General features: G+C 49.8%; 2 protein-coding genes across 4 annotated transcripts in view; one reads left to right on the top strand and one right to left on the bottom strand.

The window, feature by feature from the left end:
- Positions 1-15,759, top strand: part of FRMD5 (FERM domain containing 5) — a 311,056-nt gene extending 295,297 nt beyond the window's left edge. Inside the window, exons 8-15 of one of the 2 annotated variants that reach the window (XM_040968940.1) lie at positions 5,659-5,747; positions 7,597-7,660; positions 8,099-8,190; positions 9,630-9,704; positions 10,207-10,275; positions 11,019-11,125; positions 14,836-15,179; positions 15,359-15,759. In XM_040968940.1, the coding sequence (XP_040824874.1) occupies positions 5,659-5,747; positions 7,597-7,660; positions 8,099-8,190; positions 9,630-9,704; positions 10,207-10,275; positions 11,019-11,125; positions 14,836-15,179; positions 15,359-15,406 (888 nt within the window). In that variant the 3' untranslated portion in view covers positions 15,407-15,759. Of the gene's footprint in view, positions 1-5,658; positions 5,748-7,596; positions 7,661-8,098; positions 8,191-9,629; positions 9,705-10,206; positions 10,276-11,018; positions 11,126-14,835 lie in introns of both variants that reach the window. The other variant, XM_040968939.1, reaches the window with a different exon arrangement.
- A 3,396-nt stretch (positions 15,760-19,155) lies between these two features.
- Positions 19,156-27,661, bottom strand: part of WDR76 (WD repeat domain 76) — a 57,184-nt gene continuing 48,678 nt past the window's right edge. For both annotated transcript variants that reach the window (XM_040968937.1, XM_040968938.1), the window contains exon 13: positions 19,156-21,268. In XM_040968937.1, the coding sequence (XP_040824871.1) occupies positions 21,013-21,268 (256 nt within the window). In that variant the 3' untranslated portion in view covers positions 19,156-21,012. The remainder of the gene's footprint in view (positions 21,269-27,661) is intronic.

Below are 27,661 nucleotides of genomic sequence, written 5' to 3'. Positions count from 1 at the left end.
TGTCCTTGCCTGGCCCAGGGACCAGGCCCAGGGAATCCTATGAACCCAGGCCAGGCTGGCCAGAGCTCCGCTTGCTCGCTGCCTTGCGGTAATCCCTGACCTCGAACAGCTCTGTCCCCAGCACTGCCTTCAGCCCTCACGCCCTAGCTCCTGGCTGGAGTGACCAGCTGCCAGAGTACAAGGTGGAACCAACCCCTGGCCACCCAGGGCTGTGTATGTTCCTCAGCCCTGCCCTCTCACCAACCTTGGGAGCCACCAGCCTGTCCCGTCCAGGTACACTGTGGCTGTTTTCCTGTCCCAACCCGTGCAGCCACAGGCAGTGGCGCCCCATGGCCTGCTGAAAAGGCCACCCTGGTTTATAGAGCCTTCCAGACACCCAGCCAGTACCCAGACTCATTACTGCTGAGAGTCTGTGTGAGCCAAGCACTTACATATATCATCTCATTTATTCTTTACAATGTCACTACCAAGAAGATATTCCTGTCCTCATTTTGTTCCAGGAGCACTGAGCCACTGTACAGATAAAGACAGATAAGAAGGACATCAGAAGTCCCCTGTGAGGGACTAAAATGCCCTGGGTTGCTAGTTAGGATCGAGAGGTGTCTGTGTTTTTTCCAAGTGTTGTTTCTGGTCTGCCCTCTGGGGAGATGGCACTTAATTAGGAACCAAGCATTTCTCACTGCCAAGTCTGAAATTATACAACGAATACTGGAATCACTGTGTAAGAGTGTACACTCGCCAGTGTATCGTGCTTTGTATGGACGGGAGAGAACAGATTTCAACAGGCTGTAAATGTGATCAACTACCAAGAGTAAAATGATCCTGTTTGTTCCTCTGTCCCTGCACAGATCACTACGTCCATAATCCAGCCACCTACCCTCCTCTCTGCCTCCAAACTCCCTCCTCCTTATTGGAAAGGCATACTTATAGAGAGAAAGATCTTCCACCTGCTGGTTCATTCCCCAAATGGCTACCATGGCAGGAGCTGAGTTGATCTGAAGCCAGGAGCCAGGAACTTCTCCCAGGTCTCCAGGCTGGTGCAAGGTCCTAAGGACTTGGGCCACCTTCTGTTGATTTCCCCAAGCCATAATCTGGAGCTGGATGGGAAGTGGAGCAGCCAGGACATAAATTGGTGACCATATGGGATCCTGGCGCTTGCAAGGTGAAGATTTAGTCATTGTGCCATTACACCAGGCTCAAGAACTATATATATATATATATATGATTTTCTGTAAAAGGCAGAGTCAGACGTAGAAAATCTTTCGTCTGCTAGATCACTCTCAAATGGCTGCAGTGGCTAGGGTTGGGCCAAGCCACAGCTAGGAGCTTCATCAGGGTCTCACACTTGGGTGCAGGAGCAGGTGGAAGACCTTTCTCTCTGTCCCGGCTCTCTAAAAGTCTGCCTTTCCAATAAAATAAATAAATATTTTTAAAATAATGAAAAGCCCTGCTGCTTTCCCAGGCACGTAAGCAGGGACTTGGGTCAAGAGTACAGCAGCCGGGACCTGAACTGGCACCTACTAGGATGCCTTAGCAGATGATGGCTTATCCTTCCACGCCACAGTGCTGTCCCTGAAAAAAGTAAATTTTTTAAGATTTATTTCTGCAAAGTCAGATATATATATAGAGAGAGGAGGAGAAACAGAGAAGTAGATTTTCTGTCTAGTGATTCACTCCCCAAGTGACCACAATGGCTGGTATTGTGCCAATCCAAAGCCAGGAGCCAGGAACTTCCTAAAGGTCTCCATGCAGGTGCAGGGTCCCAAGGCTTTGGGCCATCCTCGACTGCTTTCCCAGACCACAAGCAGGGAGCTGGATGGGAAGCGGGGCTGCTGGGATTAGAACCAGTGCCCATATGGGATTCTGGTGCATTCAAGACGAGGACTTTAGCCACGAGGCCACCGCACTGGGCCCAGTAATTTTTTTAACCACCTCACAGCCATGAGCCTGGCAGGCAGGCAGTACCTGTGGGAAAGCTGTCAGGATGGGAGATTTCATTCCGCCTCCCAGATCCAATAGCGGCTCAGTCCTGCAGGTCCTGATTTCATGCGACGTGGGGAGATGTGCACAGGAGAGGGGGAAGAGTGGAGGCGAGTGCTGTCACTCTCTCTTCCACCTTGTTCCTCTGTCTCATCACTCCATCTTGTTGTTTTACACTCAGATCTCACAGGGACGCTCGTAAGAATGGCATACCAGGCGACAGGGACGTCCCAGAGGCAGTGTCAGTGGGGTTCCTGCTTGGATCCTCACGCCAGAGGGCTGTGTCAGAGATGGGGTCACTGTCCTGCCAAGCCCTGGCCCTCCCTGCTTGCTGAGGCTCACATGCCAGAGTCCTGTGGACACCATGCTGGCTGCTGGCCACCCGCCACCCCCTGTGGGCCCAAGCGCTGGCCTCCTGCCATGACCTTCATCTGCAGCTGTTGCACTTGAAGTCGTGTGGACCAGTGGGAGGCTGGACTGAGATGGCTGCGGCTGATGTGACCTCACTCGGGTGGGGGCCTGGGTCCCTCCCTGTTCCAAAGACACGTGGTGGGGCATCCCACGGCACAGCCTCTGCCTCCGCAGGATGCCAGCCCTCAGGGGCCTGTGAGGTGTGGGTGAGCAGTGCCAACTAGGATGACTCGGCTCTCCGCCCGCCTCCTCCCTCCCTGTCCTTGGGACACCTCGTGGATCGCTAGGTCGCAGCATCCAGCCACGCTCCCTGCCAGGCAAGTTAGAGACCACCCAAATCCTTCTCCGTGGTCCCTGAACAAGAGATTTCTCCTTTTTAAATTCTATCTTCCCACATGAGAAAAAGTTTAAATGCATCAACATCAGGAAAATAGTATAAACTTGTTTTGGAAAGCATTCCTATGAGACAGCTGGCGGTACACTAGCAGCATCAGATGACTTACGAGGAAGGTAGTACTGTTTTTTCTTTTCTTTCTCTTTTTCTTTCTTTCTTTTTTTTTTTTTTTTTTTTGGAAAGGCAGATTTACGGAGAGAAGAGACAGAAAGATCTGCTGTCCACACACACACACACATCCCACCAAATAGCTGTAACAGCTGAAGCTGAGCCAGTCTGAAGCCAGGAGCCAAGAGGCCCCTCAGGGTCTCCCACGCAAGTGCAGAGAGTTGGTCAAAAGTATAGCAGCTAGGACCTGAACTGGCACCTATGGGGTGCTGCCTTGGCAGATGGTGGCTTGTCTTTGAGCCGTCCTCTGCTACTTCCCCAGACCATAAGCATGCAGCTGGATGGGAAGTAGAGTAACTGGGACACAAACCGGTGCCCATCTGGGATGTTGGCACTTACAGGTGGAGAATTAGCCAATTGAGCCATTTGAGCCCCAAGGTAGGGAGTATTTTCAATCTTAGTTTTATGATGAAGAGTTCAAACCATGGGGAAACTAATGACCTGGCCATAATCACACAGTGGGTGGCAAAACCAGAGCTGGAGTTGAGGCATCTGAGCTGGAGTCCACAGGCCTGTGGATCTGAGGAGGTGCTCTTCTGGCCTCACTGCCCACGTGGGCTGGAGTGGGAGGAGCAGGGGGGGACGGCCGCTGCCCGCCCTTCCGGCCTCTGCTGCTCTCCCTGCTGTCTGTAGCCACTGGCTGTCTCCCCCAGGACCTTCCTCTGTGTCAGGGGTTGTAAAATACCACTCCTTAAAAAACAAAAACAAACCAGATATACTTATTTATTTATTTGAAAGAGCGACAGAGATCATCCATGTGCTCATTTACTTCTCCCACGTGGCCACCCTCAGGCATCCCCACCCCATCCTCGCACACCTGCAGTTTCAGGACCTCGGGCTCCTGGGCCCTCTTGTGCAGGGCCCAAGTGCGTGGGCCATCCTATGCCGCTTTCCTAGGTGCATTAGCATGGAACTGGATTGGAAGTGGAGCAGCCAGGACTTGAACCGGCATCCATATGGAATGCTGGGATTGCAGGTGGCAGCTTGACCAGCTGTGCCACAGTGCTAGCCCCCACCACTCACCCACCCCACCTCACCTCACCTCTGTATTTCCCCCATTGTGACCCATCTCACTGTCGCCGCCTGCTGGCCTCTTTGGTCCCAGCACAAATGCACTTGCATCTCCACCCGTCCTCGCACAGCTGCAGTTTCAGGACCTCCTTGGCTCCTGACCCAAATCTCTGCCCCGTCGGCCGGGTCAGCAGTGGTGCCTTCTGGCAGGAACAGGGTAATACCAGCCACCCAGCACTGCTGCCGAGCAGGAGCCAGCCGCAGGGCTTGGCAGCATCTCCACTCAGGTTATTGTTAAACAGTGTTTGCTGTGCCCCTGGGTGAGTGACTTTGTGCCTGCACCAAGAGTTGGGAACTACAGGCGCTGAGGAAAGCGCAGTGACAGTGCCCTGATCAGAAAGGCTTGCACTACAGTCAATTCCATAGGCCCAGCTCGTGTTTATAACTCTTACTCCAGGAGTCAGTTATGTTTTGTGGTTCTAGGGGGTTTTTTGTTTGTTTGCTTGTTTTTTTGTTGTTTAAGAGGGAGAGGAGGAGGGGTAGAAAAACAGAACAAGGAGGGCTGGTGCCATAGCATAGTATGCCAGGGCTCTGCCTGCAGCACCAGCATCCCATCTGGGTGCCAGTTCACGTCCAGGCTGCTCTGCTTCTGCTGCAGATCCCTGCTTGTGACCTGAGAGGGCAGCAGAGAATGGCTCAAGCCCATGGGCCCCTACACCCGCACGAAGACCAAGAAGACATTCCTGGTTCCTGGCTTAAGATCATCTCCAGCCACTGTGGCCATGGGGAGAGTGAGCCAGCAGATGCAAGCTCTCTCACACATGCACCTTCCTGCTGTAACTGCCTTTCCAATTGGAAAGAAATTACAGAAAAGAGAGACAGAAAGAGCTTCCGTCTGTTAGTTCACTCCCCAAGTGGCTGCAACAGCCACGCGGGTGCAGGGACCCAGGGCTTTGGGCCGTCCTATACTGCTTTCCCAGGCCACAAGCAGGGAGCTGGATGAGGAAGCAGGACCGCTGGGATTAGAACCGGCTCCCATATGGGATCCTAGGTGTGCAAGGCGAGGACTTTACCCACTAGGCTACCGCACCAAGCCCACAGAACCACAAGGCCTTCTTAACTGACTTCATACCTTTAGCAGTCTGTTTTTAAGATTCATCTACGTTGTGGCATGAGTCAGTCTTTCCTTCCTTTTTACAAAAGAACACTCCATTATGCCACTCAGTCTGTGAGTTAGCGGCGCCCAGGGGTGCTGGGCTGGCTGGTGTCTTGTTACTGCAAACAGTGCTGCTGTCAACACGGGTGCCCTCGCTGCTGTGCTGACATACTTTCTGTTGTCCGGGGTACAAACCTAGGAGGGGAACTGCAGACCTTGTCACCATATTTAACCACTTGAGGAACCTCCAAACTGCTTCTCTGTGCCCCCTCACAGCCACAGTCCCACCAGCCACGTGGGAGCCCCCATCCTCTGGGGGCATCATCCAGGGCTGGTCACAGGGCCTGCGAAGGTTGGTGGCGTCACAGGACAGAGGCTCGGAGAGGGCCTTGCCCGCGGTCACACAGCTGGCCAGTGGCAGGGCTGGGACTAGACCATGGCCTGGCCCGTGTGCCCCAGGGGAAGCAGCCTTGCCTTTGACGCGCTCACCCTTCCTCTGTGCCCACATCACCCCATGAGAACTCTTCCTGTGTCGCAGGACGTGTCGGGGAATGCTGCGTTTCTGGCCTTCACGCCTTTTGGGTTTGTGGTTCTCCAAGGAAACAAGAGGGTCCACTTCATCAAATGGTGAGTGTCTTCCACGTAGGAGCAGCTTGGGGTCCCTGGGGGCCGCGGCCCCCAAGCCCTTTGGCTGTGACTGGACAGTTGGGGCCAGGGCAAGCCCACCACAGTTTGATATGGACAGTGGTGACTGATGTGGGTGGTGGCCTGCACCCCAGGGATCCTGCCCCTCCAGGGGCGATCTCGGAGGGCCAGCTGCCTCTCCAGAGAGGGAAGGCATGTAGGTTTGGTTTCTGGGGTGGGGGTGGGGCGGGATGAGGCCAATGATAGAGAAGCAAAGTTCCCGTGAGGTTGGAGTCCCTGGCGCATGTCGGGAAAGGCTGTTTCTGCCCTCCTGGGGGCAATGTGTTACTTTGTCACCCTGGCAAAATGCCCTCATACCTGCCCCCACCGTGGGCCTCTCTTTTCTGAGAGCGCCCGGGTAGCTGTGTCCCAGCAGGTGTCTCCCCACGCTCCTTTCCCCCACCCCCCACCTCGGTCACGGCAACTCCCAACCGTTGTGCTCCTGCCCCTCCGGAAAGGCTGCAGGCACAGACTCTGGGTGGCCTGGAGACCCTGCTGCTGGCTGGCCCATGCAAGCATGGCAGCCTCCTCGGAACGCCCTGCAAGCCCTCGCCACCACTGGCCGGCTCCCCCCACGGGCTTGGCTGTGTGGCTTCTCTGTCCAGCAGGGCTCGGCACAGGGTGGGGAGATGCCTGCGCTCATGGCTCCTTTGCCTTCTCCAGAAACCCCATGGGCAATCTGAGTACTGAGCAGCTTCTGGGGGCACCTCCCCTTCTGCACCCCACAGCTCCCTAAGCCGGTGGCCCCTGCAGCCCACAGGGCCCTTGTAAACAGTGGCCACATGGTGATGGCTCTGGGTGACCTCTGCAAAAGGAGCCACGTTAGCCTAGCATGCCCCTTCCTAAGGGACCCTTCACTGGGCTCCCTTGGGGGAGGTGTGAGGGTTTGGGGTTTCCGGTCCAACAGAATACTGTTCAGAAGTCCATGAGCAGGACCCAGCCACAGGTGGAACATCTGCCACGTGGACACATCTGGCCGGCTTGGGCCACATTTGGTTCCCTTTAGGGCAGATGCAGCTCTTAGATACACCTGCCACCCCTCAATTTCTAAAGCTTTTCCCATCTACCACTACTTCAGGAAGTCTCTTTTCCAAGTCTTAACATGCCATGTACAGTAACCATGTCACTTCTGATTTGTGTCTGTCCCACAGGTGACATCCCCACAATCCTATTTGCCTCTTTACTGCAGCCATTCACTGGACTGGTGGCTTCAAGCATTTTTCTACAATTACCCCTAAGCCCCTTTCCTAGTACACTGCATGGTTATTCCATGTAATCTGGCCTCTTTGGTATGTGGCCCTGCCCCTCCTGCAGACTGTCTGACATTTGTCTGCATTAAACTGCATTTTCCTTCTGGTGGCACAGCTACCTAAAACATCACTCCCTCTGAACCTGTTTGTGAACCTGGTTGCGTTGTTGTCCCTTACCTGTTGTGTCGAGAACTTTGGCCTCATCAGTTGTTTGTGGCCTTGCGTGTTTGACAGCCCAGATAACGCACTTGTGTTGTGAGCCAAATCCTAACCTGACCCCTGATGGCCCCTTTTTCGTGACAGTGGTTCCCCTTTGCAGCCACAGTTGATGAGCCCAAAATCCTTGCACCCGATGATTTCACTGTGATTGCCCAGAAAAGTGTGGCTTCAATTGTCCCGACAGCCCTTCTCTAAGGCCACTGCACTGCTGTCGTGTTTCAGTTCTAATTTTGGCTACACCTGTGCAGTGCCTGGAGCCCCTTCCAGCTGCAGCAGGGCTGCCAACAGGCAGGAAGTGACAGGCGCTCTGTTTGTACTCCTAGGAATGAAGTGACCAAGCTGAAATTTGAAGGGAAAACTTTCTATTTATACGTAAGTCAGAAAGAGGTGAGTGCTGGCATCCTTCTCTTCAGGGACACGGGGAGTGGGGTGCAAGCCTGGCTAAGGGGTCCAGGTAGATCCAAGCCACCTGTATGCTCAGCCAAGACCAAGGTCAAGACCTGGAGGTGAGGTACAGGGGGGCGGGAGGCTGAAGGTACCCAGGGGTTCCTACCAAGAGATCCCAACCCCTAGAAGAGAGATTCTTTTTCCACACATGGAAATTCCACACCCCACTTTCTCTTTCCTGGTTCAACCTGAGCTGGCTGAGGTGCACCAGGTGTGAGATGATGGCCAAACAGTTGCATCCCAGTGGGTCCGGCCGGCTAACTGTCCAACCACCTAGCCACTAGGGCCTCCACAGCCCTGGCATCTGTGACCTGGGCTGCTTCACCCTTCATATCATTGACCCCCCTCAGCCGTTTCATGTGAGATTTCTTTTTTCAGGAGAAGAAAATTATTCTCACCTATTTTGCACCAACTCCAGAAGCCTGCAAGCACCTCTGGAAATGTGGGATTGAGAACCAAGCCTTCTACAAGTAAGTGGACAACTCAAGACAGGGGCTGTCTTTAAGCAAGGAGTCAGTGACAGACTATTTTTAGAGGGAATAAGGGCAGGCAGACTTTAAGAAAGGAGATGAAATAACAAAGTGAGACTTTCAGCAAAACCCCAGGCTCCCGCCAGGCACACGCTGTGCCACTGGACGTACCCAGCCAAGGTCTGAGGACGAGTTTCAGCTGCAGAGAACGTCTGCCCAGGGGCAGAGAATTTCTGAGCCTTTGGGGGCAGGGGTTGGCCAGGAAAAGCCAGTGCACGCCCATGAAGAGTCCAGCTTCCCAATGAGGCCGTTCGGGTCTCTGGGAGGCCAGGACACAGCAGCCGCAGCCTTACTGGGTCAGCCTCCTGGTGAGTTGATGCAGAGCTGGGCTGAGCTGGTACCAACCCTCCCGGGTGGGTCACTACCAGGTGTCACCAGTGACAGCCCATGGGTCCAGGAGCCTGGGCTAGAATGGCTAGAAGCGGGAGAGGGACCAGGTGAGCAGAGCCCAGAACTTTGCTAACCAAAGGATTTGAATGGTTAGGCAGCTTTGGGTTTCTGTTCCCTTTAAAAAAGGGAGGCCAGTCAGCTGGGTGCTTTCTCCCTGTGGCTGAGTTGGATACCCACTGCCTACCAGCCCAGGGAGTAGTGGGTGCTTCCTTGCCATCTGTGCCATGTTTTCTTTGGAGCTGCTCTCGGAGCTGCTCACTGGCTCTCGGATCTTTCTGGGCAGTTCTGCCTAAGCTTCCTTGGCTAAGGAAGAGCTACTGAGATCAGGAGAGCCCCTAGAAGGGAGGTTTATGAGGCCCAGGACCTCCCAGAGTCTCCACATCAGCTGTGTGCAGCCCTTAGGGTGGGCTGGGTGGTACTCCTAGTGTAGTGATGGCAGTTTGTTGAAGCTAAGCTGCTCTCCACCCTGCAGGACTTGTCAGAGCCTTAACTGTAATGCTCTTTAGGACTGATCCTCCCAACAGGGAAATAGAATAGGAAGAGGGGTCCCCAATCCCTAGCTTCTCCTGCACCCATAATTCCTCATAGCCACAATCCTCAAATGCTAAGATTGGAACCAGCGGTCAAGCAGTCCCAGCTCCATCCTTTGATAAATAACAACACTGAGGCTGAGAGAGAGAGGCTCCCAAGGTCTCACAGCTGACAGGAGACAGGTGGCACTGTGAGCACCCCAGCATTTTGCCCTCACGACCGCGGGTGAACACCAACCCCCATGAGACATCCCTGGGGAGCGTCCCTTCTCCTCACATTGCGTGGGTTTCCACTGAGGATGGCTGGCTGTTAGCACAGTCCTAGGGTCCCTCATGGAAGTCGGGGACAAGTGTAAGACTGTCAGGCTTTTTCCTGAATGGGTCCCCCGATGGTCCTGGGGGGCGGTGCCTTGGCCTGGAGGAGGCCGTCTCAGACCCTCTTGCTCCGCTTCGCTGCAGGCTGGAGAAGTCAAGCCAAGTCCGCACGGTGTCAAGCAGCAACCTGTTCTTCAAGGGCAGCCGGTTCCGGTACAGGTCAGTGGCTGCCGTGAGTAACAAACCAGATCCACTGGCAAAGCCTTCTCTGCAGGACAGTCCCTCAGGGGTTCTGACCCTTGAAAACCAAGAGCGGGGAACTTAGGAGAAAAACATGAGGTTTCTGCCCAATTCACCTGTGGACTAACCCGGTCTATCCTTCCCTGCAGTTGTTTTTTGTGTCTTAGAGACATATCTCCTCCACCGAGGAGCAGCTAAATGAAAGCTGTCGGTGATTTTCTTCATGTCACTGTCTAAAAGTGGAGGCAGATATGTGTGAGAGATGTGACAGGACCAGGCTGGGCAGTGAGGACTCAATCCTCCATGAAAAGATCCCAAGGCACCCAGGGAGGGAGAGCCTCCAGGCTGTCATGACATTCTAGCACTCTCCTAGCGAGCCCTTTCCACTGACCACTGCAGTAGGAAGGCCAAAGAGGCCCGCGATCCCGCACAGATGCCCTGGCTCACTGCTTGCCACCTGTTTTTATTACACTACTTCCAGTGGGCGCGTTGCAAAGGAGGTTATGGAATCGAGTGCCAAGATCAAGCGGGAACCACCAGAAATACACAGGTAGGCTGCCAGGGGCCTTTCCCAAAACCACCCCAGCTTGGATCCCAGAACCTGAAAAGATGCAGAACTTTTTGAGTGTCGTGTAGCTCCTCGACATCGTGGCTGCCACGGGGCCAGAAGTGCAGGACTGGGGGAGGGAACCTTTCTCAGCCCGACTGGGGAGGCGTGGGGGAGAGAGCGCTGAGAGAATGAGGAAGGGCAGGTTACTACTTAGCACAGCAGCCCCAGGAGCCACCCTACGTACACATTCTCTTCTGCCTTCGCAAGCCTTGCCCCGGACACAACCCCTGCAAGATGTGCCCAAGCAGAGTATTTGGTTCTGGAATCAACCCATTACAGGAAGTCAGGGACAGACTCCCCGCCCTGCCAAGCCGTCTAAAATCGTTTCAGGAGCCACACTTTCCAGCAGCCTGTCCTGTAGAACTTGCAAAGACCTACAAAGAGTATGACTGGCCAGGAGGGCAAGGATGTGACTGCCAGCCCCAGGGTTGCAGGGGCACAAGCAGGGGCATTGTACAACCAGGAGTCCTCCCTGGGCAGCTTTGCCCTCTGGGACCACACTAAGGAGAAAGTCCCAGTGAGACTGATGCTTAAATGGAGTTGTTTGGGATGCAAAGACTAAAGATAAACAGAAGGAAGTAAATACTTCTTTTAAAAAGGTAGAAAATTCTGGTAGGCAGGACTCAACTCCAAGTGCTTACCACATTCGTCGGTATACCATTCACACTGTTCTTCGCCCTCAGAGCGGGGATGGTTCCCAGCCGCAGCTGTCCCTCCATCACGCACGGCCCAAGGCTGAGCAGCGTCCCCAGGACCCGCAGAAGGGCTGTCCACATCTCCATCATGGAAGGTGAGCCCAAGGTGGAGGGGGTGGCTGGGCCTCAGGGCGGGGCGAGGGGTGTGGAGGCAGGTACCCAGCTCACACCTGCTGTGTCCTGGGATGTGGGCCTGGAGAACAGGATGTTGGGTGAGCCCTGGGATTTGTGCACTGGCCTACCTAGGCTCCAGGCAGTGCTGACATGGCCTTCTACCAGGAGCTTCACTTGTTTTCCTGACCTAACTGATCTGCATGGCTCATGAACAGCACAGCCAAGACCGCTAACCAAGTGAGGACAACTTCAGTGGTAGGAAGCTGTCCTGGGGCGCTCAGCCTCACTTCAGTCAGGGGTAAGGAAACCCAGTGTACTCCTCACCCCCCACGTGGCCTGAGCATAGCATCTAACTAGGGCCAGCCTGGGGATTGAGAGCTCTGACAGGTGACCTCATGTGTGTATCCTAGCTGCTCCAGTGCAGAGTGGGGGTACCTCCACCTGCGCTGCGGGGAAGCCAATGTGTGAAGCGACACCCATTTAAGGAACGAAAGCACAGAACAGCGCCTGGGCAGGACGGCAGAGAGGAGGTGCTAACAGGAGCTCTGCCTGTGCTCTCGGGACAGCCGCTTCACTTTGCAGATCGGAACCAAGGCCTAGTTATTCCCCCAACCCTGTCCCAGTCCCTGGGTGCCACCTCCAAGTGACGTGACCTGGTTGAACTAGAGGACCGTGTGTGGCCCTCCCTGGCTGATGGCTCGAGAGTGGCCGGGGTTTCTCCTCTTACGGCAGCAGCATAATGGCCTTGCTCTCCATGGCCTTTCTTCCCATCCACATCAAGAGCACAGCCCACAGGTTCACCCTGAGGTCTACACACCCTGTGAGAGCCTGCAGCCCTTTTACGGGCCCCTGGCTGGGGCAGCATGACTTTTTATGGCTCAGTGTGCCTCTAATGGAATGCAGGCCCTGATAACGTGGGCCTTTTCTGGGCACGCCCTCTTTGCAGCTCAGCCTCATCTGAGGCCTGGGGAGCTGACCTTCCCTCTCTAGCGCGGGCATCCCAGCTCAGTTCCCCATCTTCTGCGTCTCCCCTGCGTAGCCGGCTTCCACCGAAGGTGGCCTGGTCTTCCTGGGCCACCATGGGGAAGACTCTGATTAAGATTCACACCAGAGTCCGGGTTCAGCTCCACTTGACCAACCACTGCCGTAGGCCCCTGAGAGTGCGGATCCTGCACATGGGGCCCCGGCTCCAGGGCAGGATCCTGACCCCAGTGGCCAGCAGCCCCCCAGGAGCCGCCTGGGGACAAGGGAGTCAACCGGAACATCTCCAAGGTAAAAGAGACTTGTGGTTCACTGTGCTGTGTAACCCCGTCCTTCCCACGGCACCCAGGCCACCCTTCCCTAATGGGTCTGACAAAGAGGCAGAGGGGATGGCGGTCTCTCTAGTAGTGGTGATTGGATCCCTTGTGTAGGACTAACCTGATGCAGAGGACAACCTTCAGGTGATGTTTTCTGTTGTGGGAGAAGGCTGTTACTGAGTGCTTCTACCCGCCTGGCATTCTACCGGGTTTGCTGAGAGCAGACACAGCTTACAACTGCACGCTCTTGGTGTCACAGTGCCTGCCACTCTCCAGCCCCAGAGAACACAGGACTTTGAAAGAGCACGCTAAGTTTGCACACAAGTGGCTCCTGCAACCTGACCTGGTCCTGCCTTGGAAGTCTTGGCCATCAGAGCTGTCCCTGAGGGGCCAGGCCTCTGAAGGGATCAAGTATCCACACAGTAGGGCAGAGGAGTGCTGAGGGAGGAGCCAGAGCAGCAATGAGCCAGGACTCATGCTTTAAGGTTTCTGTTTTGGCAGTAACACAGGCCAAGGCACACATTCCTACTGCTGCATATGCCGACAGGGACATTTGGCAACAGGCACAAGACTAGCAAGAGCTCGGGGAACAAGGACAGGGAACAGCATCTCTTTGATGTGATTTCATAAGCTTCTTGAGCAATTAGACTTACGTCTAAGGCGAGTGTAGGCTGCTTAGTGCCTCTAGACCAGTTCTGCTCCATCCCCTAGAATTTAACTATGAGATCCCAGAGAGGTGGGGATTCTGGCCTTCCCTGCCTTTGCTATTAATAACCAGCCATGTGACTTGGTAAGTTCTGCAACCGGTCACTCACCACTACACAGTTACTGAAAGATAAAATGAGAATCCTTTAAAGTTAGAAACTCACAACTTTAAGGTTTAGGCATGAAGCCAGCATTGTAGTAGTGAGGATTAAGCTCCTATGTACCATGCCAGTATCCCATACGGGTGCTGGTTCAAGCCCTAGCTGCTCTACTTCCAGTGCAGCTCCTACTAATGTACTTTGTAAAGCAGCAGCACATGACCCGATGCTTGGGCCCCTGCACCCACACGGAGATCCAGATGAGGCCCCAGGCTTGTCCATTACAGCCATCTAGGGAGTCCACCAATGGTGGGATGATCTCCCCACTCAACCCCAATTCTGACTTTCAAGTAAGTAATGGTTAAAAAAAAAAACAAAACACAAAACAAAGGACAGGGATAGGCAGTTCCAGTGGACTAGGGACCTGCCAGGGCCCTAGCTCCCACCTCACTGGCAGAGCCTTCACTGGGCCTGTGCTAGGGCAGCTCTGCCAGGCAGACAGGCAGGCAAGCAAGCGGCTGGGTACAGATGGCCAGGCCCCAAGGGAGCAGAGGAAGGTGAATCTAACTGTGAGAGTTTACTGACACTATTTTAAAAGACCTTTGCGCTTCTGGAGCTAGCTCTGAACTGGACAACTCCCCGATCACCCCAGTAAGAGCAAACCTTTACCGAGCTGAGAACTGAGTTCAGGACTGCCAGGGTCTCCTGCAGGGCAGAATCAGACTGGCCTTTCTTGTCACGGCTGCACAGGCTGGGAGAGCCACATGGGCTAGATGCTGAACCTGAAACAAGCAGGCGTCACCCTGGGGGCTATGCAACGTGAACGGCATTTGGGGCCTGCCAGGCAGCTATTTGAGGGCAGAATTCTTCCTATTTTTCTCTGCCAGGGAGAGAAATGTTCCATCTAAGAAAAGAGAGGAGTCATTTTGGGGGCCCTCACCAATGTGAGAGGCTCTGTCTCCCCACCTCCAGAACAAGACTGACCTGGGTACTCTCAGCCTGTTCTGAACCTGCCCCTTCTGCAGGGTAGAGTCGGTGGCTAGGAACTGTCGCCTGGGGCAGTGGGAAGCACTTGGGAGGAGCAGGCAGCTCTCCAGCATCCCACATGGTCAGGACAGCTCGAAGCAGGAGGTCAAAGAGACTGACAGCAGCTGCAAGCCAGAGGGCCAGGCACCTGAGCTCAAGACCCCCTCACTAACATGGCGAAGCCCAATCAGGCCAGCACACAAGTGTCCCCATCCCTGCCTCTCAAGCTCCTCCAGTAAGTCAGGACCCTGGATCAGGATCAGGATCAGTGTGCAAATCGGGGTTAAAACCAGGCCCAGGACATCACTGGCAGAAAAGGTAGAATTTTTACGAGTGAGGCCAAAGCTGCAGGCAAAAACAAAGCCACTCTAAATCACTCACTGTTTGCTGCTGCTCCTCCAGTCCTATTCGTGATGGATCTAAACAGAGCACAGTGGCCCCTGCTGCTAGGGGGCAGTGGGGGTACGCAAAGGGGATACCCAACAAAACAGCCTGGGAGCTCCTAGACAGCGCAGGGCGTGCTGGGACCCAGGAAGCCTACTCATGGTCCTTTTGCTCCTCCAGGCCTTGAGTCCCTACGGGACAGTGCCCACTCCACACCAGTGCGTTCCTCTTCCCACGGGGACACCTTCCTGCCTCATGTGAGAAGTAGCCGGGCGGACAGCAACGAGCGGGTAGCCGTGATCGCAGACGAGGCCTACAGCCCTGCGGAGAGTGTGCTGCCCACCCCCGTGGCCGAACACAGCCTGGAGCTGCTGCTGCTCTCCCGGCAGATCAACGGAGCCACCTGCAGCATCGAGGAGGAGAAGGAGTCCGAGGCCAGCACACCGAGCGCCACAGAGGTGGAGTCCCTCGGAGGAGAGCTGAGGGCCCTGTGCCAGGGGCACGGCGGGCAGGAGGAGGAACAGGTGAATAAGTTTGTTTTAAGTGTCCTCCGTTTGCTCCTTGTGACCATGGGACTCCTCTTTGTTTTGCTCCTCCTCCTGATCATCCTTACCGAGTCTGACCTTGACATTGCCTTTTTCCGTGATATCCGCCAGACTCCCGAGTTTGAACAATTCCACTATCAATACTTTTGTCCCCTCAGGCGATGGTTTGCCTGCAAAATCCGCTCTGTGGTGAGTCTGCTCATTGACACCTGAGAAGGCATGACTCCTCCCAAAAACTAGCCAGGTGGACCCAGGAGCCCGGCTACCCGTTCCCAGCAAGGGGACCCATCGCGGAACCATCGGCACACACACCAAGTCCTCTCATGACTGAGTCCACTGCAGCCTAGGAGGGTTACTGCCCAGAAGAGGAAAGGGATAGGCTCACAAACTGTCAAACCGACTGGGGAAACTCAGTTTCTGCAGTGTCTTTCAAGAAAAGGCTCAGCAGTTCTGGTTCTCATCCCTTCGATTTGCCAGAATAACTGGTTTTGAATTTTTGTTTTTTCATAGATGTGTATTATTTTGGAAGTATCAAATAAAATAATTTATTTTGCTATTACTGGTGATCACAGAAGTGTCACCTTGCAGGTGGGACTCAAGCTGGACACTAGAGAGCCTGGTCCTGGGGCACCTGGAGCTGCAGCCTCTGCGGAGCCACCGGGGGCCTGGACACTGGGAAGGCTGAACTATTCCAACAGTCTGCATCTGTCCATGTAGAATGATTAAATGGAAAATTGCTTGTTGTGATGGTCTGGGTTGGATTTTCTTCTCCTTTTTTCAAATCTGAGCAGAGTGGGCACCTGCAGGCACCACCGCTGCAGCAGCAACAGGGCTGGGTCAGTCTGTCCCCTTAGACTAGAGCATAGTGGCCATCACAATGTGTTTTACAATGAACTTACACTTCTGTGATTTTTCTTTTCTGAAGAACCTCAAGACTTTTACAGTGCTCCAAGGGTTAGACAGATTCAGTGGTGCCAGCGACTGGGCTGCTGGACAGAGCGAAGCTAGCAGGAAGCAGGGCTGTCAGCTGACCGCAGATTCATAGAGCAGTGCTTATTTTGTAAACAACACTCCTTCCCCTTGCAAAAAAGACTTTCAATTTATATTTTAACAAAATATTATTTTCTTATCAATTCATATTTTGTTCTTACTTTATGGATTAAGAAAATAGAGCCTGTTGAACTTAACAATGCAAGAAAGAAACTGATCCTAAGAGTGAAAAGCTCCAGAAAATTGAATTCTCTGATCAACTAGCAGCCTTGGAAGTGACCAGGGAAAGACTCTCCTTAACCAGGATGTCTGAGATGGCAACAGAAGACAGTGTGGCTGAGACTGACCCATAGATGCAGGGATGCTACCCCTACGTCATCCCTGCTGAGTGGCATGGCAACAGACAGAAGCTGGGGTGTGGGGCGCTGAGTGGGAGCTCCCAGCCCTGTTTCCCTCTCAGGGAGCGATTCCTTATGTCATCTGGGGCCTGAGGATTTACTTCAGGATGGTCAGGGGCACATTCCCAAGATCCACACAGGAGTGGAGCAGCTGCTGACACCCCAGAGGGCAGAAGAGCACGAGTGTCTTGTAGATTTTGTCTCCTGAGACAGACAGCAGAGCCAGTCTATGTGGAATACATAGTACCTGTGGAATAGTCAGGGAGAGGGGGAGGATTTGCACGTTTTAAAGAAGCCTTTCGTCTGGACCAGAGGTCAGCCAACTCTGTAGAAGTACCAGAGTAACTACTTCCTTACTTTGGTTTTGCTGGCCATCCTCTGTCACAAATACTCAACTCTGCCATCATAGCACAAAACCGGCCGTAGATGATATGTAAATGAAAGATCACGGCTGTGTTCCAATAAACTTTACATAATCAGAAAATGAGCTGAGACTGGCCTGCAGACCATAACTAAATAATGAAACTGGTCCTTGCCAGTAAGGCAGAAGAGGGTCAGCTCAACTTCCCGGGCCGTGGGAAAGCTCCAGGACCACTCCTCAGAGGAGCCACTGGAGTTGCTTGTTTAAAGGGTGCTCAACCAACCAATCAACCAGCAAAGAGCTGTCTGACGCCAAGAGGAGCAAGACCAAGCACCGGAACGCTAACATGTGACCAAACTGAAGAAGGCAAGAGTCTGATCATTTCCATACCAGCAAAAATTGGGCAGAATTACAAACATCTACTGACCAAGTGACAGAGCAAACCGAGAGAGATCCTGGTCAAGATGAGGGATCACTCAAAATCAACTAGCCACTGCCACTTGTCATCAACGTAGCAAAGGCTTGATTTCACACAGGGCTAAGGTAAAAGACCCAGAGCAGAGAAGGCTGTCAGGAGCCAGGGGGCTGGTGTTAACCTGGACACTTACTTGTCTTATGCAACATAGCAGATTACTTTTTAGTGTAGTGCTCCTACCTCAGTCTGTAGAATACGGTGTTTCTATGCAGTGAGCGACAGCCTCGACTCCGACCTTTCATATTCACCACAGGGAGAGACGTGGCGTCCCATTTCCTGGTGTGTTACTTGTGTCTAGAGTTCCAGCAGTACAGTTGTCCGTACCATTCCCAACAGCTCAGTGTTGCTCTCTGAACAGAAGCTTTCAGATTTCCTTCCAGGATGTAATCCCAGAAAATACAGACAGAAAAGTTTCCTTCAATTTGCTTTCAAATAGTGTTTAAATAACAAAACCTTCTCTGTTCGTACCTCCCCATCATTAAAAATTGTTCAAGTTTTTAATGGCTTTACTATGTTCTACTATGTTTCTTGTTCTCTGAAAAATTAGTTTTATCTCATTGTAGAAAAAGCAATGATTTTCACACTTCGTCTTTCAGAATAAACTTACTAAATAGTGTACTGCGTCTTTAAGCAGTGAAGGGTTAAACTACCTGAAAATGTGAATTTCTTAGTTTCATTAAAAATGTAGTTGTTAACCTTCCATGTGCCAAAATCTTTGAGTTACATTTTCCTTCAAAACAATGTACTTTTTTTTCTACATATGCAGTATGTAGTTAGCATAAAATCACTGGTGCCATGAAGATTATTTTTAAACTTAAATAAATATTTACATATCATGGAAGAGTGGACTCTTTTTTAAAATTTATATCTGTGTCGTTTTCCCCCTGTTTAAAAACACCAACACAGGGATAAAAGGAGATCTGTGCAGTCTATACAGCTGACTATTCCTGACAGGGATCACAGAAAATAACCATTGTGCTTCTATCTGTGGATTCTCCTTCCTGCCTCCCCCTCCCCAATAAATACTATTAGAAACTGAGAAGCTGTACACGTGGAATAACCTGGAGCTCTGCTGGGACCCGTTTTCCTGGTGAGAAAAGCCCAGAGGGTCGCGTGCAGCTCACAGAGCAGTGCTGTGCCGGCAGGAAGGGCCTACCTCTTTCCTCTGGGACCCTAAGCTCCTTGCTTTGTCTCTGATAAAAGAAACTCAAGGCCAGAGCAATCACACAGGACTCGGGCAAGTCGCATGCAATCCCTAAGCATCTGCATTCTCTGCTAGTCTGACCAACTGTGTGTAGCACCCCCAAAAGGAGGACTAGCTGTTACTTTCCTGAGGTCATCTATCGAAAGGCTGGGCACCACAAAGCCAAACTCACCTCCTGTGCTCCAGAGATGCCAGGCAGGCCAAACTTCCAGAAGAGGCTTATCCCAAAGGGAGGGTGCAGTCGTGTCACACAGCCTAGTGAAAGCCTCATTGGAGTCCCTAGGAGAGGTGTCTTTCAATACAGATCACAGTTTAAGATTGTCCTAAGGGAAACCATTGTCCTTTATATACTTTCTAGATTTAGACAATTACTCCATCATAAAGCTTATCACCAAGAAACAAGTTCCTGCTCATTCTCCTTCCTTCCTGCATTGCCTCAAAAAAATATAACTCTATTAAGTAAAACCAGATTTAGAGAGAACAGCCATATGGAGCTTAATAGCAAAAAACAAACAAAAAAAGAAACATCAAGAAGCCGTTAACATTTATTGCAGAGGCCAAGGAGTTATCACCAAGTATTCATAGCTTAAACAATGAAACTAATTCAGAGTAGCTTTCAACTTTATTTAAAAACAAAAGTGCACCTGCAACCAGGCACTCTCGAACCCATGACATGAACTGCGGTGTGACGGGGGCCTAAAACCGCCTTCACCATTTCCCCAACAGCTGACATGTAACTCAGCCTCATTTATCTTTACTTTCCTTGGTCACATCATCAGTTAATGTTGCCTCTCACTTACCAATTTCTCTACTGTAGCACCCATCGTCTTCCTTACAGACACCCACACAACCAATTCTTAAACCAGACGTCAAACGCTTCAAGATTAATTATTTAGGAAAACAGTACTCTTCAAGGAAATTACATATCACTTTATTTCTGTCATACAGAATTATGAGAACATTCGTTCTCGGAATAGCTGAAGCTACCTACAAGTATTTCAGTAGTAGTTTGCAATAAACAATAAAAAACGCTGGATAGAAGTTAAATTAATAGCAGGTGCCCTCCCCCAAACAGACAACTGAACTTACCACAGTTTTTAAAAAGAAAACATTTTTAAAAAGAAATGCCAAAAGTGATGTAACACTTCCCTCAAATACGAGCAGGAATGAAGGTCTAAACTTAACAGGCTACTGAATTTGCTCTGCAGATTTTCAAGATAGGTTGTCTAGGACAGACACTGGAAGGCAGGAGGTTTCACTTCTCTATGACTCACTGTACCGCAGCAATTTAAAAATATGTATTTTGGAGCCAAACCTGTGGGTAAAATCGATGTCTGGCACAAGCATCCCATATAGGTGCTGTTTCAAGTTCTAACTATTCCACTTCCATTCTGACTTCCCGATAGTGCACCTCAGAAAGCTGAGAACGGGCCGAGGTCACAGACCCTACACTCACGTGGGAGGTCTGGAAGAAGCTCCTGGTCCCTGGTTTCAGAATGGCTTAGCTCTGGCCATTGAACCATTTGGGAAGTGAACCAGCAAATGGAAGACTTCAGGGTTTATCTCTCCTTCTCTATAACTTTGCCTTTCAAATGAGTAAATAAATCTTTTAAAGAAAATATATTTTATACCAGAATATACATAAACTTATATGCTTACAAATATACATATGTAATTAAGTTTTCCAAAATATGTATGCTTTTTGTTCCTTACTATTTTTTTTTTTGTTTTAGCTTTTTAAACACTAGCCATGACCATGAGAGTTACAACACCAGTCGGGGACCCTCTTACACTGGCACAAAGGGATTGTGGCAGACAGTCTGTGCCAGGGTAGGGACTGCCTGCCTGGCCTCAGAGCGGCTCTGCATGCATGGATGCAGCCTGCCCTGGCAAGCCAGAGTTCCTGGGAATTAATTAGTGGAAAAGTTCAGTTTGAGGTGCCAGCACATAGGTCTCATGGATTTAAAAAAAAAAAAATGTTTCAAAGTCACTCAATTATACCGTTCAGGACTATGAATCTAGAAATAAATGTTCTGAATTATAAAATAAATCACGAGTTCATATCACTATAGAATGACAGCTATATCATCAATCACAGAAACTTCTAATGATGACGATGTAAAGGCTTATAATTTCATCCCGAATGAGCAGCAGGACTTCCAGTACCAAAACTACTCCATTCGGGTCATGAATTTCACATACGCCCTCATTGTCCGGTAGAAAAGCTCCTATGATGTTCCCTTGTTAACAAGTCTTACGAATATAGCAATTTCCTAAATACATCCTCTTGCCAAGTATAAACATTAAGTAACATGAGCCACTGGGTCCCTTAGTTCCAGTGTGAACCAATTAGTCTTCCTAAACCAGAAACCTCAGCAACTTGCTTAGTCCATGAAAACATGTACCTTCCCACTGGAATTCCCTCCAGCCAAAATATACCGCGTCGGGTGCATGGCGTTGATGGAGCACACAGAGGCAAGGCACTCCCCACCAAAAAAAGAATGGACACTCTTTCCTGTCTCGTGAAAGACTTCTACCCGTCGTGGATGGGCCATGCTGCCAACTATGAAGCAATCTTCTTGTTTAGGATCCCACACGGCCTGGAACCTTGTCAGCCATCGCCCAGTGATAGTGTTGTGCCTGGTGGGGACCAAACAAGAAAATTTTAAAAGTAAATGTTCAATGACTCTAGGTATCATTTGACTGAGGGTAAGGAACAGCATTGCTCCCAAGTGCTGGTTTTCTCTAACAAGTTTCTCCTCCTTCAGCTCCTGAATTCTCACTGACTTTATCTCACCCTCCCCACACTGGCAGACGTGTCTTCGTTATCTCTCTTTGTCGGGCACTGAGCTGGGTGCTTCCTGCTGCAAAAGTGCTCTGTTTTGCTGCCCATGCTAGCTCAGTTGAATATATGTGAAATTTTTTTTTTAGTGGGAAATTCTACTTTCTGCTATTAGCATTCCCCTCATACCCAAACATGAAACCATTTTATATCCCATACAGCTTTGAAAAAAATCAATGCATTTAGAGTCTAAGGGGGACTAGAGAACCACAAGAGAAATTAGAAAGCACCTGGAGACAAATGAGAATGAAAGCACAACAAAATCTATGGGATGTGAGTTATGGTAAGAAAACAGTTTAGAGGAGTAACTACATTTTCAAAATCAGCAACCTAAATGTGCATCTCAAGGAACCAGGAAAAGAACTAAAACGGAAGTTAGCAGAAGGAATATGGAAGTAAACATTAGTAGAGAAACAAATGAAGCAAGCACAAAAAAAATAGGGAAAAAAAGTCTTCATTTGTTCATTTGTTATAGTTGTTTTTGTTAGAAAGACTATTTTTAGCGTAAGATAAAAAGAGGGGCCGGCATTGTGCTTCAGCAGGTTCACTCACTGTCTGCAACACCCAGCATCCCATATGGGCACTGGTTCCAGTCCCAGCTGCTCCACTTCTGATCCAGCTCCCTTTACCGCATCTAGGAAAGCAGCGGAATATGGACCCTTTGTGTCTACATGGTGGACCCAGTGGGGGAACCATGCACCCGACTCTGGCCTGGCCCAGCCCTGACCATTGCAGCCGTTTGCTGAACCAGCACCTGAAAGATACTCTCCTTCTCTCTCTGATACTATCTTATAAATAAATCTTAAAAAGAGAAAACTAAACAACAAAGGGATGAATATAACTGATACCAAAACTAAGGATTATGAAAGAACGAAAAATCTACAAGAAATTTTTTCCTAGAAATACACAAATCTATCAAGACTTACTTATGAAGAAATAAAAAACAGACTTTAATAAGGAGATTGAAGCAATGACAAAAATCCCCCAACAAAGAATACCCAGGACCTGATGCAGTCAAAAGAGTTTTACTAAATACTTTAACACTAATGTGGCCAGCACAATGGCTTGACTAATTCTCCTCCCAAGAGCAGCATCCCATTTGGGTGTTTAAGTCCCTGCTGTTCCACTTCCCATGCAGGTCCCTGCTTGCACCCTGGAAAAGCAATGGAGGACGGCCCGAAGCCTTTGGAGCCACACACCCACATAGGAGACCCAGAAGAGGCTCCTGGCTTCGGGTTGGCTTCACTCTAGCCATTGACACCATTTGGGGAGTGTCCCAGTGGATGGAAGATCTCTGTCTCTCCCTCTCCATAATTCTGCCTTTCCAATAAAAATAAATAAATCTTGTAAAAAATTAATTAACACCAATACTCCTTAACCTCTTGAAGAGGAAACTTACCCCAATTCATCCTGAGGCCAGCATAACCCTGATACCAAAAGCAGGCAGAGATACAATAAAAACTATAAACTGACATTCTTGGTGAACACTGATGCAAAAATCCTCAATAAACAGGACATTAAAAGGTTCACACATCATAACCAAATGGAGTGTCAGGATGGTTCAACATAACAAAAATCAGTGTCATAGACCACATAACAGAATGAAGGACAAAGTACATGATCATCTCAGGTGACGCAGAAAAAGTACCTGACAAAATTCAATGCCTCTTCCTGATAAACACACAGTTAGAAAGAAACCATCTCCACATCACAGAGCCAATATATCCAAAGCCCACAGCTAACACATTCAATGGTGAAAGACTGTGAGCTTTGCCTCTAAGACCAAAAACAAAGCAAAGCTACCCATCTTTACTACTCTGACATTGCACTGGAAGTCCAAGCCAGGGCAGCCACACAAGAAAAAAAGGTATCCGAATTATCCGAATGAAGAAGCCATGCCTTCAGATATCATAATGTGCTGTGTAGAACTCTAAAAACTTCAAATAAAAGAAAAAAACTCGTAAGTAATTTCAATAAATTTGTAAAGACAGAATCAAAATACAAAATTAGCTTTTCCTTTAAAAAAAAAGTTTTATTTTTGTTTAAAAAGATTTTTGGGCCCTGGTGTAGTGGTCTAGCGACTAAAGTCCTCGCCTTACATGTGCAAGGATCCCATTTGGGCACTGATTCATATCCTGGAGGCATCTCCACTTCCCATCCAGCTTCCTGCTTGTGGCCTGGAAAAGCAGTCCAAGATGGCCCAAAGCCTTGGAACCCTGACCGCATGGGAGACCCAGAGGAAGCTCCAGGCTCCTGGCTTCAGATTGGCTCAGTTCTGGCTGTTGTGGCCACTTGGGGAGTGAACCAGCAGAAAGATCTTTTTCTGTCTCTCCTTCAGTCTGTATGTCTGCCTTTCCAAGAAAATAAATAAATCTTTAAAATAAATTAAAATTAAAAAGTAATTTTGCAGAGAGGGGAGCAAAATCTCTCATCTATCAATTCACTCCACAAATGGCTGCATTGAAGAGAGCAAAGCTGATCCAAAGCTGGGAGCCAGTAGCTTCTTCCAGTTCCCCCACATGGATGCAGGTGGGGAACGCATGTCCAAGGTTTTAGGTCATTCTTTACTACTTTTCTAGGCCCTAACTAAGCAAGGAGCCGGGTCAGAAGTACAGCAGCTGGGACATGGACCCAGCCCATAAGGGATGCTGGCACTTCAAGCATACGATTAGCCTGATATGCCACCACATCACCCCCAGCTGTGTTTCTATCATTAAAGATGACCCACCATAAAAGAAATTAAGGGACAGCCATTGCGGCTTGGGGGTGAGGTCACTATCTTTCATGCAGGCATCTCATAGGGCATTGGTACTGTCTCAGCTGCTCTACTTCCAATTCAGCAACCTGCTAATGGCCAGGGAAAGACAGCAGAAAATGGCTGAAGTGTCTGTCTGGGCCCCACTGCATACCTGGAAGACCCAGATGAAGCTCCTGGCTTCAGCCTGACTCAGCCCTGGCCACTGCAGTCATCTGGGGAATGAACCAGTAGACAAAAAAATATCTGTCCTACCCTCTCTTTGCAACTCCTAATTTCAAAATTAATAATTTTTATACACAAACTCCTCCCCTCCCAAAAAAAAGAGGAAATTAAGGGGCTGGTGTGTGATAAATTACTACATAAGCTATCACTTGCAATACTGGCATTCCATATCAGCACGGCAGGTCCAAGTCCCAGATACTGCTAACATGCCAGGGAAGGCAGCAGCAAATAGCTTGAATACCCCTGCATGGCAGGGTACACCCATGTCGGGGGGCCTTGATGGAGACCCTGGTTCCTGCATGGTCCTGGCCTGGCAGCTGCAGGCACCTAGGAACTGAACCAGCTGACTGAAGAGTGCTCTCTCACTCCTACTCTTTTGTTCTACTTTGCAAATAAATAAATCTTTTTTTAATTTAAAAAAATGCTATTTCCATAGCATTTCTAGCATTTGAATATGGTTTGGCCCAAAATTCATGCAGAGGTTTAAACCCCAAAGTCTTAAGTCGTGAGTTACTGATTGTACCTCCTCAGTTGCTGGTGCCTGTGCAGTGGACAGCATCCCCAGATGAGGGACATGTCAGCAGCTCACGGAGGCCAGCCAGGAACCTTGACTGTCTCATCAGAGGGTGGAAAGCAGAACAAGTTGGACGGCTCTCCTGGCTAAGCTTTTTGCAACATGTTCTAGATCTGTGGATGCACTAAAATGGACCTGGTCAGTCAACGGACCTTGAAAAGATTTTCTCAGCCCTGGTGCAACCAAGCCAACAATATCTCAGAACTAATAAAACCACTCAAATAATACCAGCAGAACACCCTTCCGCATGTCAGGGTCTCCAAGGTATCATCAAATGACCATCCCCCACCATGAAGTGCAGACACAGTCTGACAGCAAGGAGCAGCCCTTGTCCCCTCCTCCCCTTCAGACACAAGAGGGATAAAACCTGAAACATTTGTCCCATCCACCTTCTTCCATACCTCGACCCAGCTACCCTAATCACAGGTCCACATAGGTATGCATCCCTCTTAACTGTATGAACAATATTAAAAACAAAATTTAAAAATAAGTTAATGACACAGGACATGTGCCATGACCTAGCACATAAAACTTCTGCATGTGGTGCCAGAATCCCATACGGGCGCCATATCAAGTCCTGGCTTCTGATCCAGATCCCTCCTAATGAGCCTGGGAGAACAGCAGAAGATGGTCCAAGTCCTTTGTCCTCTGCACCCATGTAGGAGATCTAGAAGAATCTTTAGGCTCCCGGCTTCTGACCAGCGTAGCTCTGGCTATTGCAGCCATTTAGGGGAGTGAACCAGTAAATGGAAGATCTCAATCTCTCCCTCTCTGTAATTCAGCCTTTAGAATTGTAAGATAATGGCACTAAGAGGATGGAAAGTTATCCCAACCTTGGAGTGTAGGAGGTAGAGGCCAGTGCGTGCTCTCTGACATAACCGGGGGCGAGTGCTCAGAAGGCAGCTCTCAAGGGACTTATTAGAAGATGATTATGTTAGCCTGCACTTGGCCCATGCTCGCTCTGCTGCCTAGCTCTCCATGTGACCCTTCCTCCATACACACTCCACCACTGCCATCCACTGCCCTCACCAAACACCCAACCGGTGGGGACACTCCATCTTGAACTAAATAAACTGCACTTTTCTTTCCTAAGTACCCTGTCTCAGAAACTCTGCTTTGATTACTATCAAAAGCGGAATAATACAAGCTTCAAAAATATGGGAGAATAAAATAAAATATGGGGAGATAAACCAAAGAGATGAAAAGCTTCTGCTCTTAAAACTACAAAATATTGCTAAAAGTCAAAGATATAAATAAATGGAAAGACGTCCTAGACTTACAGAAGGATGTAATGCTGTTAAAATGTCCGTACTATTGAAAGCAATCTATAGCTTCAATGCACTCTGTATCATTCTACCAATGACAGTTTCAACAGAAATAGGAAAAACAATACTAACATTCATATGGAACCACAAGCAGCCCAACACTCACAGTCATCTTGAACAAAATAACAGGGGTAGGTGTCACAGTGCAGTGGCTTAGGTACAGTACTAGTTTGAGTCCCAGCTACACAGCCCCCAACCTGGCTCACTGCCAAAACAGCAGACGATGGCTCAAATACTTGAGTCCCTGCCACCATACGGGAGACCTAAGTGGACTCTGTCATTACTCGCTTTGGCCTGGCCGTTTTTCCCTAATGAATGGGTTAATCCACTGATGGTTAAATACGTTATTAAGATAACTTTTTTGTTATGAAAATCAGGCAACACTCCTGCTATGTGATGATTTTAATGAGGTTCCCTCACTAAATCATGAGCACACACCAGTGTCAAGCCCTTTAGAGTACCAGCTTCCCGAGCTGGGAGCTGAATGCAGAAGCTCCCCAGTATCTGTTCTCCGTGGATTACCCAGTGTGTGGCACTCAGCTACAGCTCAGAAAATAGAGTAAGAAATAAAGAACCGCAGGAAGGAAAGGTTTAAGAACATGAAGCAACTTGGTAACATACTTTAAAATACACTAAAGAGGAGTGAAGGAAATTTAGAAATGAGGACAAAAACATCAACATCTGAACAACAACAACAAAAAAGAAAACTAGACAATGTCTTGGAATTTTTTTTTTTTTTTACTACTTCAATATTCAGCTAACAGTTCAAGAAAATGAAGGATAAATCATTAGAGTAATAACATTAGAAAGCTTCTTAAAAGTGAAGTGACCAGTTTCCCATGTGAGCACTAGGTTCAGGTCCTGGCTGCTCAGCTTCTGGTCTAGATCCCTACAAATGTACTTGGCAAAGCCGCACAGGCTGGCCTGAGTGCTCAGGGCCCTGTTACTCCCGTGGACCCAGAACAAGCTTGCAGCCTGACCAAGCCCCACCCAGTGAAACTATGCAGGTCTATCCATTCTAGCTTTAAAATAAAGGAATCGTGGGCCCAGCACCAAGGCCTAGGTTCAGCCTCCACCTGTAACACTTGAATCCCATATGGGAACTGTTTTAAGTCTCACCTGTTCCACTTCCGATCCAGCTGCTTGCTGCAGTGCCTGGGGAAAGTACAAAATGGCTCAGGTCCTTGGACCCCTGCACCCACCTAGGAAGCCAGAGAACCTCCAGGTTTCTGGCTTGGGAAAGGCCCAGATTGTTTTTTTTTTTAAGATTTATTTATTTTTATTAAAAAGTTAAATATACAGAGGAGAGGAG

Source organism: Ochotona curzoniae, unplaced genomic scaffold (assembly GCF_017591425.1).
Source record: "Ochotona curzoniae isolate NIBS_2020 unplaced genomic scaffold, NIBS_Ocur_1.0 scaffold_4701, whole genome shotgun sequence".
In the NCBI taxonomy this organism is placed as follows: domain Eukaryota; kingdom Metazoa; phylum Chordata; class Mammalia; order Lagomorpha; family Ochotonidae; genus Ochotona; species Ochotona curzoniae.
Note: the sequence above shows the minus strand (reverse complement) of the source record. Positions and strands in the feature narration are given on the sequence as shown.